General features: G+C 36.1%; 2 protein-coding genes across 2 annotated transcripts in view; one reads left to right on the forward strand and one right to left on the reverse strand.

The window, feature by feature from the left end:
- The window catches only part of nalcn (sodium leak channel, non-selective), a 147443-nt gene extending 141875 nt beyond the window's left edge, over positions 1 to 5568 (reverse strand). The window contains exon 1 of the mRNA XM_066706776.1: positions 5409 to 5568. The gene's annotated coding sequence lies outside the window, so the exon portion shown is untranslated. The remainder of the gene's footprint in view (positions 1 to 5408) is intronic.
- Positions 5569 to 7418: 1850 nt separating this feature from the next.
- itgbl1 (integrin, beta-like 1) overlaps positions 7419 to 13026 on the forward strand; it is an 86665-nt gene continuing 81057 nt past the window's right edge. The window contains exon 1 of the mRNA XM_066706780.1: positions 7419 to 7642. Coding sequence (XP_066562877.1) covers positions 7551 to 7642 — 92 coding nt within the window. The 5' untranslated portion in view covers positions 7419 to 7550. The remainder of the gene's footprint in view (positions 7643 to 13026) is intronic.

The raw sequence follows: 13026 nt of genomic DNA on the forward strand, positions 1-13026 counted from the left end.
TACATATACTTGGAATTAATTCCATGGTATATTTATAATGTTTTTTGCATAAAAATTGAAAAGCTGATATCAAACATAGGTAAATCAAGCTGACTAACTGCATTTCACCAACAACACACAGAAGACCTAAACCACAAGAAGAGACTGACAATAAAAATAATTCTCTCTTTAACAAGTGTGTCTGTTTACTTTATGGTGATCAGTCATTTTATTGTCAAACACTCATATTGCCAAGATATGCCCAAGACATTGTTGCTATGCTGTGTAACTTCAATATTACATTCCAACTTGAGCATGTATTCTACTTTTCTTGGATGGTTTTTCACTGAGAGATGTCCTCTCAAACACCTTCAAAGTACTTCAGTTGCAATTTGCAGATGATTAGTTGATTTAACTCCCCTGTACTTGAGTAAAGAACTTAAGTAACAGCAACACAAGGAGATAAGTAACAGAGGATAGTTACACAATAGTTGGAATCTAAGTAGTCTAAACTACTAATCTAATGTGACATTACAAGACAATTTGTGGAAGACAGAAATAAAAAGTACAGTGTGCATTAATGTTACTGTGGGTGTAAGATGCCAGGGACTGCAATTAAGAGCTTTAGCCTTCTGGAAAGCATATTTTTTTCCTATGGCAGGATGCAATCATTGAAAGGATAAATTGTATAGTACTAGGTATTTATTAGGCTAGTTTCTGAAATCTTAGTTTGAAGGTATTCCAGACTTGCACTCAAATTTAGAGGATGTCAAACATCAGTCACATTTACCTAGCCTGTGCTAAAATTGTTTTAACAAAATACGAATACTGTACGATAAATATGAATATGGCTTAGAGACTCACCTTCAGATTTTTTTAAATGTCCAAAACTGAACTTCAGAGTGTGAATGTTTATAGACATTTCCTAATGAAAGGCTAATATTCTTCCTTTTAAATAGCATTGTCATTTCCCCCCTAGAATGTCACCCATCCTGCATAGAAAGGATATTGTGTGTAATTCTTTCAGTTAGTTTATTTATATATGTATGCATTTATTTATAGTGCAACACTATAATAACAGCTAAAATGCATGGGACATATTTTAAGGGAGTGACCAGTGTGTCAATTATTAACACACACAGTATGTGTAGTGTGCTACTATTGTGAAACATTATAATAACTTTGTATTGTGCCTTTACTAGAAAAGGATCAATGGCAAACAGAAAGGTCACAGCTCAAATATGTATGCTGTAGTATATTGTACTGGTGTTCTTTACTAGGAAGGAGAGAAAAAATGAATCTGTGAACAGAATTATTTAGCACCATCACAACAGAGAAATCTCTGGGAATGACAATTCTTGAGAAGCATTTAAGAGGTCTATAATATAATATAAGCAATTGAAATGAAAATCGTTTTGAAAAAAGGTACTCCATTTAAAGCTATAGAAAATTCCCAAGAGAACAGAAGAAGGGACTATGGTGTTCTGTAAAATAAAGTGATGAGCAATTTCACACAAGACAACACTTGAATTGACTCTATAGTGAGTGGTGAGTGTTTCAAATACACCCTCAATCCTTCCCTATTTTGTTTCGATTCTGCTCCTCTTCCAGGCCCCAATTCTTTGTACACTGGACTACGAAAACTTCTCTCCTTGCATCGATAACCTCACCCTCTGCAACTCATAAAAACTCCCCTCATATTTCCTCTGCCTCACTACACCCAGGCAACTTTTAATTATTCTCTGGGTTTCTGTCTGTCCAATTTAAGACTACTGCTGTAGCTTCCCTGCTCTCTCCAGCCCTCACTCCCCTTGTCTCTCCTCTGATCTTCTGCCCACCATTCCCAGTTACTTTCCTTATTTTCTCCAGTGGTGGAAATGACTGACTAAGACCTTCAGGTAACACCATATCTATCCACCTTCCAGGACCTGTTCCATCTGCCCCTGCATGCTCTACAGTTAATCTCCTGGCTTTGCAATCGACCACCATTGCACACTGACTACTACAAATGTTCAGGACACAATCATTGTCTGTTCAATTTGAGGTTTGACTGCATTCTTGCTAACCAGACATATTACAAATGAATCTTCCTCTCACATAGTGCGTTTTGTCTCACTTTATAACTTGCATTATGTTGCTTATATTATTATTATTAATTATTCCACTCTGCAAGTTTTACACTAGCCTATATATAATTCCAGAAGTTCCTATATGTTGAAACTGCACTTATGGACAGAGTGGCCATGGAAATAGGTGTATGTAATGTAAATTAATAAACTCCTAATAATCTGACACGTATGGTAGGGCAATCAATCTTAATGGCTGTGGGAGTACTTGCATTATTTATTAAGAGGATATTCATAACATCAATTATGCAAAACAATTGGACTTGGTGTCTTGGAAAATAATAATACACAAACACAGCACTGGTGGATGTAATGTAGACTCAATGAATACCAACAGTAGTCAAAGTTTAGCGTCTAACTACATTTCCCCAGCCACTTGCCAAAGTATTGACAGTGACATCACAACCAATCCCAGCTGGGCTATGATGAGGTTAGTTTTTTAAAGGTTTTGATTTGATTGATACTGAATCATGGCTTAACTGTAAATTACCCCAATTAAAGAAATGCTGCATCTTTACCAGATTCTCTTTTTAATGATGCCTACAAAATGCATGTAGCTATTGTGAAATGTTGTCTTAGGCCAATAAATGTTATTTAGGATTTTCAATAACTGTCTGATTTTGGTATGAGTCAGCCCCCTTGGCAATACACAACATTAATCTACTCCAGATTGTATCATTATATTTTGAGCTCATTAGCATATAATTACTCGAAATCAATAAAGCTAAACAATCACATTATATATGGAAGCTATTTCTACTTGTGAATATTTAGGTATAGGAATTGATTACACTACTGCTTAAGCAAAAGAGATGGACAGCCAAATAGATCTAAAAGTAATTATCTTACGCCTGTGTAGGCCATAGATACTTTACATTACTAGTAGGAGGCTTCAGAACACTGAAGTAAAACTGCGAGTCTGAGCAGCATAATTTAAACATTTAAGAAAACATTTTAAGATCATTTTATTTATTTATCTTACCTTGTATGACATTTTATTTTAAAAGTGACCTCAGGCACAGCTTATCATTATAATTAACCCAATGAAAACATAAAGGCTTCATAAGGCTAGTAAGACAGATTTCAAACGCCAATCCTTTTCCCATGTTATTCAGAAAACATCTAATGTGAAGAAAAGATCGGTAGTTAACATGCAGCATGCCAAGAAGATCCCCCCATCCATTAAAAAAAAGTGTGATAAACTGAACTTGCGGTCATCCAAAATGATCTTTGCCAGAGAATGGACATGCTCATGAATGTCAAGGTCAACTATTAGGACCAAAGCACATTACTTACAGTACAGCATATGCAAGGTTAATGCTGCTACCAGACCTCAAAGCCAGTCAGGGGAGGTTCTTGTTTAACACAAATGCTCAGGAATCAGATTGTGTGACTGTATAAATCACCCAACACTAGATGACTACCTTGTTCATGTATCTGTAGATCCGAAATGTCAGAAAAGACCCCGAGTGCGGCGTGCTGATCGTGCAACCTTGACCACAGAGCAATGTTCTCTTTACCATTGCAGTCAGTCGGCAAACTGATTAATCACCCCTAATTAAAAGCCAGTAGTCATCACTAATTTCCTCCACTGGTGTCTTTGAGAGGCTAATGGTCGTGGCAATTGTATTACCACTGATCACCATGGATACCATAATAGTCTCTTGGGCTTCAGCAAACCCAATATACCTGCTCTAACACAACCACACAAAAACTGCTGATGGCTTAAACACAGGGATGTCCTTGAACTTAATGGATCATTCTGGGGTGTCCAGACAGCCCAGAAGATAATAATGTTTATACTGACATATGTGCACAAGCCTTTCCAAAATTGTACAACTACTTGTACATTACATATGTTAGAAAACATATAAAAAGACTATCTGTAATGCTCTTGGAGTAACTCCCAGTGACATCCTACTGTAAATATCCCACAGCTGCTCTCTGACATGAGATTTTAGTCATTCTGATAAAACTTCCATAAATGGCATGACTACAAACGGGCCTAGTTAATTGTTAGCCATGTGCAGTAGCTTATACAGAAGAGTGTGACAAAGTGTCTGGTGGGATAGAAAGAAATGTGCATCCTTGTATGTGGTAAGGTATGTTTCACCTTTTTGAGCATACTTTTGTGTTGCTGAAAATCTTATAGAAACCTACTGATTACCTGAAAAGACAATGCATTCACAGTTTACTTGTACTGTACTGCAAACTTTTCAAAAGAACCAAAAACAAACAAAAAACACAAACCCTCTTTAGCACCCTTCCAAAGCAATTAACTCACTTTCCTATCAGTCTCCTGTCGTAACCTCAAAATCAGGGAGCAGGTGGGGTGCAGGACATAGCACGATCTGTTCATCTTTTTGATAAAAACAATAGTTTATGCAGTGTGGCTGTGTGCGTTAGTCCAATCTGATATCATGCTATATTTAAAAAAAGATCTGTTAGCACCTCTTGCTATACAATATTTTTTGAAAAATGTGTGAAAAAAAAAATATATATATATATATTATATATATATAAGTTTTTATTAAGATATTCAAAACCTCAAGGTAGTTTTCACAGCATAATTGAAGGACTGGCCACTAATAAGGACTCAAAACATGTTGGCAAAATGAAATATAAGGTAACAACATTATATATGTTTAAAAACATGCATGCAGAAATTCAAAGAGAAAGCCCACTTCTATAACGGCTGATTGATTTAAAAAAAACATGTATATATTTGTGTGCATTTTCACTACAGGCGCAAATGGCTTGCTATGGCCTTATGCCTGTACTGTAGAGACGCGGGTCATACATGAAATTATAAAGATTCATAGTTCAAAGTAGACGTTTAACGTAATATCTTGTCATATTTAGAAATACAAATGCTGATTATAATAATAATAATAATAATAATAATAATAATAATAATAATAATAATATAATAATAATAACCATTGCTGCAACATCAGGCAACTGAAGCCGGTGAGGAGTTACCATGGAAACGGGTGATGTGATGGTGCCGTTTCCATTGATAAACCCGGCCTCGTACATTGAACACGATCTGCCCTCAGCACAACAACCATAAACACCAGTGTTAGCTTAAAATAGCCTAAGAAAACCCCCAAAATAATGATGTTTTAAGCCGTGTTTTCGGAAGGGCCTAGGCACCACTCAGACCCTGACTTCCTGCACGACAGTACACACAGTCCACAGGCGAATCAGACATGAAGAAGCACCGGCTCTGAAAGCGAACATTGCACGTCACGGCAGTTCATCTCAATGGGATAATCATCATAATAATATAGAAATACTTACGTGCGATTCTAATAGTCCTTCTCCCGATCGTCCTGTTGACTAATTTCGTAGGGAGATGTATGCAAGCGCTTTTAATGTGGCGGACGGGCTGGTCGCAGTAAGATCTGCTGTACAATCACATCAGCTGAGCAGCTGTTAGAGGAGCGCTCATCCCCTGCGCTGCGATCTGCAGGCAACACAGGTTAGTGCAGTGAGCAGGCAGGCCTCAAATCGAGTCAGATTCAAACTAGAAATACCAATAAAACGCATTAAATAGAATAAGGTGAGTATCCTACATGGAGTGCCTTACAAAACTACAGGGTCGATGTATATATTGTTTGCATTTCTGAGTGGGTGGGTGTGTGTATATGTATTTGTATGTATACTTTTTTGTTGTTTGTTTTTCACCCAATTTGGAGATCTTACTAAAACACAATGGCAGAATCACCAAAATAACCAAATTAAATACAATTGGGATAACACATAGCACTAGAACATATATACTCTGTCGCGTAGCTTTTAATCTAGTCTCAATCATCTTTTTTTTTTATGGGAAATGCACTTTTTATTTACTCTCCCTTCCGTCTTATTCTGTAATCTTTTAATGTCAGGTAGATGGGGAGGCAGTTGCATCAATTTTAAAAAGCAGTTGTGTTTTACCTGGCTGCAGGTTTAAAGTCATTCTTATATTGAACAGAGACCCGTTCACCCTAAAGTTGCTCTCTAGAGGGTATTGCATGACATTGAAGAATGGAATCAAAATGCTCCTTTACAAGCGTACCCTTTATATTTATTATATCTCCTGTTTGTACACCTGGAAAACAACACAAGACCTTCACCTCACCACCCACATGTGTTACTGTAGGCAATACACACCAGTTTGATAATCTATGACATGGCAATCTGCTCCGAACAGGTTTCCTCTTACAGCTGAAATGTTCAAACATAATTTCATCTGTGCAAAGCACTTTTCTGCATTGCCTTTTTGACCATTCTTTATGGTTGAATGTGCATTTGTTTTTGACAGGTTCCTTATCCAAACAATGTATCTGGGGACACACAACTCTGTCCTTCATATCTGCTTTTTGTAGGTGTGTTTTTAATGGTTTACTTTGATAAGAAGAATATTAAATCTGTCTGCCTTCTCCTTTCATTGGAAAAAAAATACATAGTTATATAAAATAATATATAATTTAATCTTGACACAAGCATGTTACCCTTCTATGGCTGCTTCAATGGGATATTTTGTAGGCCGTGGAAGAGGTTGAATTGTTTGATGTGGCCAATAACAATGGCCCAGATGATAACTAACATCTGTCTCCTTCAGATTCGTCTAAGCACCTGAGAAGGAGATACTCTTGCTGTATAGGCAATAAGGGTGCAGTGATCAGCAACTGCATTTCCAAATAAGTTTGTCAGAGCTCCTGGTTGTAGACTTTAGGGAATGACATTTTTATCAAAGTTCCAGCGAGCATCCACAAACTGCCTTACCAACTCGAATTCTGCAATACTGTATGTGTCTTCATTAGCCAGCAGTCTGGGTGCATCCCACAAGCCTAAAATAATTAAATTTGAGAGATTTTCATGCCACTGATCCACTAAAATTAATTTGTCTTTGTTATGTGATTGAATCCTGTTTTTTTCTTTTCTTTTTTTTTCTTTTTGGAGGGGAATTTCTTAATTGTGTGGGATACACAACTTTTGGAAAAAAAATGGAATGCATGTCTGTTTTGTGTTTTTATTTATAGTTTTGTATGTGTGTTGTAATTAAAAACTGTAGTGGATCACAAGCTGACAAGCATACAGACAAGTATATTATGACTCCCTTTTGAAAGCAATCTATCCTAATAAAGTAACATATTTTGTAGGGTATAAAAATAGATCTACAAAACAGCATCACCATGATATACCATCTGGATGCACAACTGTTTCAAATTACCTCCTTAACTAGTCACTAAACTTATAGTTTTGGCACATTACTCCTTTTAGACTGCTGCCCAAGTACTCACAGTCACAACTAATCAAAGGCACTTGCATGGGGGAAAGTGAGTGGCCTCTGAAGAGTTGAGCCGGTTTTGGCCAGCTTTTAGCTCACTCTCCCTGTGTTTGGAAAAGTTCAGACTCCTGAAGGCATTGCACTTCAGGTTTCCCTGGGATCTAAACATGCATGCAGAGGCTTTGGTGAACTCCGTTTTAGTTGCCTTGGTTTTGATTATCCTCTCAGCTGTTCAGGAAGGTTTATCTCAATCGCTGAGGTAAGTTTTTGCCTTATTTTGTCTTTTTTCTTTTAAACAAATCTCAGCAAATTTCTAACTGAGAGGGGAAACTTAAGACTGGGTTGCAGAACACACACACAAAAGTATTAAAAAATGTTGAGAAACACCACATAAAAGTAACACAGTGAAGTCTACAGTGTATGTTTAGTATTTTTGGATAACTGTTTATGATTTGATTTCCGCCAAATTGTAAGCAGCATAATGTGTTTTGAGTACCACTGAGTATTTTCAGGAAAATCGCTGAAACAAAAAACAAACAAAACAGTCTGCTTTCCCTTTTGGCTTTACTGCTTTAAAAATAAGATATGAACTTTCCAAACTTTCCTAAAGTAATTAATTGAAGTAGATTGCTTTAAACACTGCAACAATAATATTTTGTATCATAATTGAATAAATGCAGCAATTGGCAGTCATCCCTTGGATTGTTTTTCCCTCCTTTAAAATAATCTGCATGTGTCTTTATCGGTTTGGTTAAAGACATGCTCTTTGTGGACCAAGTCTCAATAGGATGTGTTAAGAAGATAAGGAGTTTTTAAGCACTGATTTTAAATACATTTTTGGAAAATGTTTGTACAGCATGTTTAGATCTTATAATAATAACCATAACAAGGACAACAATAACAACTATAAATCTTGGACACTTGAAATCCTGGTTATGAAAGCTACAATCAAAAATGAATGTACAATGGATACGAAAAAACAAAAGGGTATTGAGAATATGGTTTTGGACAGGACGCCCAGTGAGCTATTCAACTACTGAAATACTATTTACATAGAATTTGACAGGTGCACCACAGTGTGCTGAGGTTATGTAATAGGCTTACCACTCCAACCCGTGGTACACGGTGCACCGCAAGTGCAAATCAAAGATAACAGAGACCAACTTAATTAAATCAGGAAGTGCACAATGTTCCTTTGTTCTGATATTTCAATTCTAAATACAACATTATGATTATATAGTGGAAGTGACACAATTAAGCCCATGTACCATATAAGCCCACTTGCTCTTTTATTTTGAAATATAAAAAAGACAGGAATTATTAGAAGGATGATCTGTTTCACAGCAAATGCACAAAATTGTAACTGTCGTGTTACTTTTTATTTGGAGTCAATAGCATTTGTTGTTCTTGAGTTATGTATGATTTTGTGCTGCCACTGTGCAGCAGCATTTTAATAAGTCACCCCAAAACTTTGCTTTATGGGGGGCTCTCCCAAGAACCCATTATTCTGGAATTTGGTGACCACACTTGGTGAATATTGATAAATCAAATTAAGAGATTAATAAATCAAATGAAACCTTATATGATGAATTTGCTTGGTATTTAAAAGCACTATTTTGTATTTGAAAATATAGATTTCATAAGTTTCCAGAGCTAGCGCGGGACAGTGTCACAATGATGGTCACACAGATTGATGCAAGTGAACCACAAAATTTGAGAAAAACTGTTGATGATCATAGTAAATCAAAAAAATGTAGAAGCTTCTTCAGATAAAACAATATTTAATGTTCTATCAATTATTATAATCTTAAAATGTAATTGTTTTTGTCATATGGGCTTAAAAGGAACAGCGCCCTTCAAATGCCTATTAGCACCTGGCTTGAAAGCAGAATTATTTAATTTTTTCCACCAACAATAATAAACATGGTCTAAGTTGTAAAGAATAGTGTATTTTATTTATTATAAAGATATAACTTGTTTACATGAACTCTATACAAAATTATTGAGGTTAATTTCCCATGGACCACTCTTGTTCTTAATAAGCCCACTAAGCCCAGAACCTATTGTACCTCATATTCAAAAAGCCTTAAATGAATTAATATTACTCAGAATACATTATTTTAATTCATGAACTTAACTACTTACACCTTATTTTCATTATTGGGACAAAATGGGTAGTCAGAGAAAAAAATATAGGGACTGCAATAACATGATGGAAGCTTGCTGTTAATTTTGTGCAGATCACGGATGGACAGAGAAGAATAATTTTCAAGAGTATTTTGAGAAGCTGTTTTTGCCAAAGATCTCTGACATGGGACTGCCAAGAGTTTTAATTTTTGACGGTCATGCCTCAGATATTTCCCTAGCACTTGTGACCAAGGCCAGAGAAAATAAAAGCCACACCATCAGAGAGAAATATCGGTCATTTTAAAGCAATCGGACGATAGCTGATATAGTAATTTCTTGTCATATTGGTCTGATACTGATTGGTGGCTGATCGATCGGTGCATCCTTGGGTCAAAAGGTAATGGAGGAAAGAACTGTGCTGCCATTCCCGTGTTAGCAGGGACAACATTTGAAAGGAGGAATTCCCTGCGAAACTTGATGTGCTTTCCACGACTCTCAAGCCAGAGAACATCATTGGTGGCTTTGAGAGCACTGGAATATTCCCTGTGAGCCAGAGCCGGGTGGACAGACAGGTGTTCACAAATCATGCTCCTTTTTCTGAAGCACCTGTGCAGATTTCCACAGCCCCAACAGCCCCAACCCCATCAACCAGCACACCAGCAGAGCAAACTGCCTCTACAAGTGCAACAATTCCATGTGATGGAAATTAGTCTCAGATAATATACAAATACAATTTTAATTGGTTAGGTTGGTTATTTGAGGTCTGAATTCAATAATCTATAAGTATTAAGTGCTTAATCAATACAATTTGAAGTATTTACTGTTAAAACTCATGTGTGCTAATTTGGGACACGTCGGCTTAAAAGGTACATATGTACCTTATAAGCCCACTCCAGACTTTTCATTTTTGCAATTAAATAAGTACATTTAATTTAGTCAATTTATGACAAAATCTACCACAAATCTTTAGATGAGAGAATAATCTTTGATTTAATACCCACTTTACTGGGGAGAAATTCGCAAGAAAACATGTAAAACTTAATTGGGTCATTTCCCCCTACATATAAATACATATCATGATTTTTGCATTCAATTTAGGGTTCTCTTGACCAACTCTGTCCATGCAATCGAATACGGAAATCTTAAATAAGTGAGACAGGGTTTCCATTCTTGCTGTCAAAGCACAATCACAGCCAGAAAATCATTATTTGGTGTTTCTTCTTTTCATCCTTTTGTGTTTATTGGCCAAACATGCTGTGGAATTCAACTTGAACTTGAAACGAGTATTCCCAAATCACACATAGCTTTTGGAATGTACAGGAAAACAATATAGGAATGATTTTTACTGCATGGGCCCAGACATTGTTAAAATAGCATGTTTTTGATCCTCCACCATCCTTTTTGTTGAAAAGCTGCTGAATGTTTTGACAAATATGTTCTATTTGTATTACTTTATATCCCCAGAAAGGCCAAAGATTTGCAATGTTAGGAATGGAATGTCATGAGGCTACCAAACAAAACACAATTCACTGAGGGACTCTTGGGTGATGCAGTGATAGCCTCAGTAATGCAGGCAGGGGTATTTTATATTGAATGCAAGATGCTTTCCCTCACATTTTGCTAAATGTTTTCTTAAAACTGAAACATATACTTTTCTTTTGTAGGTTCTGTATGTGTGTTAAGGATTAATGTCTTAGAAAAACAAGGAAACTTAAAATGGTTCTGCTTCTTTTACTCTCAAGGGGGAAAAAAGGTACTTTTAGTGTCTGTAGCTTTAGCTGCAAATTGCAAAGAATAATAGAACCTAAAAGCAAAGTGCAATTGGAGTCTAGATGCTTGCAAGATAAAGTAAGCATGTTTATAATACATTTTATAAAGTTCCTCAGAGATCAGAGATATTTGGAAATGCTCTTCTGTGATTTGCTGATTTTGACGAGAGCGCCATTTGAATTTGGACATTATGACATGCTAAAAGCTTAGGCTACCAAAATCAAGAGTTGTCACCTGTCTCTGATTTGTGAAACCATTCAGTTTCTTCCGAGAAACACAAAGTGAAATGTTTCCAAGATTGAAAAGAAAAGGAAATATATTGCCAGAGTAAGTGTGCATGTGCAAAATGGCTTATATTACAAACAGATTTTTTTTTTTTTTTTTCAAAAAGGCATCTGGATTGCTGTGTGGTACTTTGACAAATGTGCTACTTTGCTGCCAAGAGTCACTTTCCCTGAGCTCCAGTATGGAAAAAGTAGGCAATTTAAGTAAAATGATCTGGATGGTAGAAATAAAACAAACAAAAACAAAATTGTTTAAATAATCCTGAATTGCTGATTATGATTTTTTTTTTATTACATCTCTTGGATAATTCAATCCAGTGCAGTAACAATTAAAAAAAAAATGTTTCCAAGGTAGGGCTGATATAATGAATTAAACAAGAATGGATCATTTTAGTTCTATGAATTATCCCGTCACATTTGCATTACTTTCTGTACCAGATACACAATGGCCAAGCTATAAGGTAAGGATGTATTTATGCTGCTGCATTTAGGCTTTTTTCCCTTACTGTGGCTGGCCTCTGTTTAAACTTTACAAACAGGGACACTTTAAATGATTACTACAGCCCCCTTATCATAATTTCAAATATAGGAAGTTTTTGGCATCTGGGTTGCAGGTGTTTCAATAATGGTGACTGCCCATGCTCCGTACCTGATAGCTTACTATACCTACTGTGGGAAGATACCACTCACTGTTAATAGACATATTTCTACATTATGAAAAGCTGAGCACAGAAGAACAAGCTTTCTTTTAAAATGAAGACTCATATTCAATTCTATATGTCTTTATTGCCTTTACACGGCTGGGCATTATTTAGAGTCTTTAGAGTTGCTAGTATCAAACATAAAAATACATTAATCTCTCAGTCCTAGAATAGGGGATGCTTTTTCATTTTTCATATGCCCCTATTTCAGGAATAAAAGCCAGGGCTTACTTTTCAAACCCATAACACTTGCAGGAACTCCTGCTCCGATAACGCATACCTGGAGAGAAAAGGTTATGATTAAAGAGAATTTTTGTTCAAGGGGATATTTTGTGTCGGATGCTTACTGTCGCTTCAGGATTGAAAGACCAGGCTTTCTACCCCAGTTGGCTTCAATTATGGCAGCAGAAGTGATGTTTAATTTGACTTTCTTTCCTGCAAATGCTCCAGGACCTGTTTTTCACCAGAGCCTTAGAAAACAGATTTTCTGTCTTACTGTGAGATTTGGCAAATTGTAATGGAGAGTGTTATATTAGTCATAAAATGGGATTTGGAATAGGTGAACAATTGAATACAATTTAACAGAAACCAATCACTTGGAAAATATTGATATAAAGTTATTCTATTGTCTAAGCTTTTTGCATTAGATGGGGAAAAACATGCTCTCCATTTTATGAAAGTTTTAAGGGCACATGTAGCATGAGAACACACAGGCCTGGAAAAGATCAACTCAATTAATAGTTTGTTTTGCACTTCAATTT

This window comes from Amia ocellicauda, chromosome 6 (assembly GCF_036373705.1).
Source record: "Amia ocellicauda isolate fAmiCal2 chromosome 6, fAmiCal2.hap1, whole genome shotgun sequence".
NCBI classification, from domain to species: domain Eukaryota; kingdom Metazoa; phylum Chordata; class Actinopteri; order Amiiformes; family Amiidae; genus Amia; species Amia ocellicauda.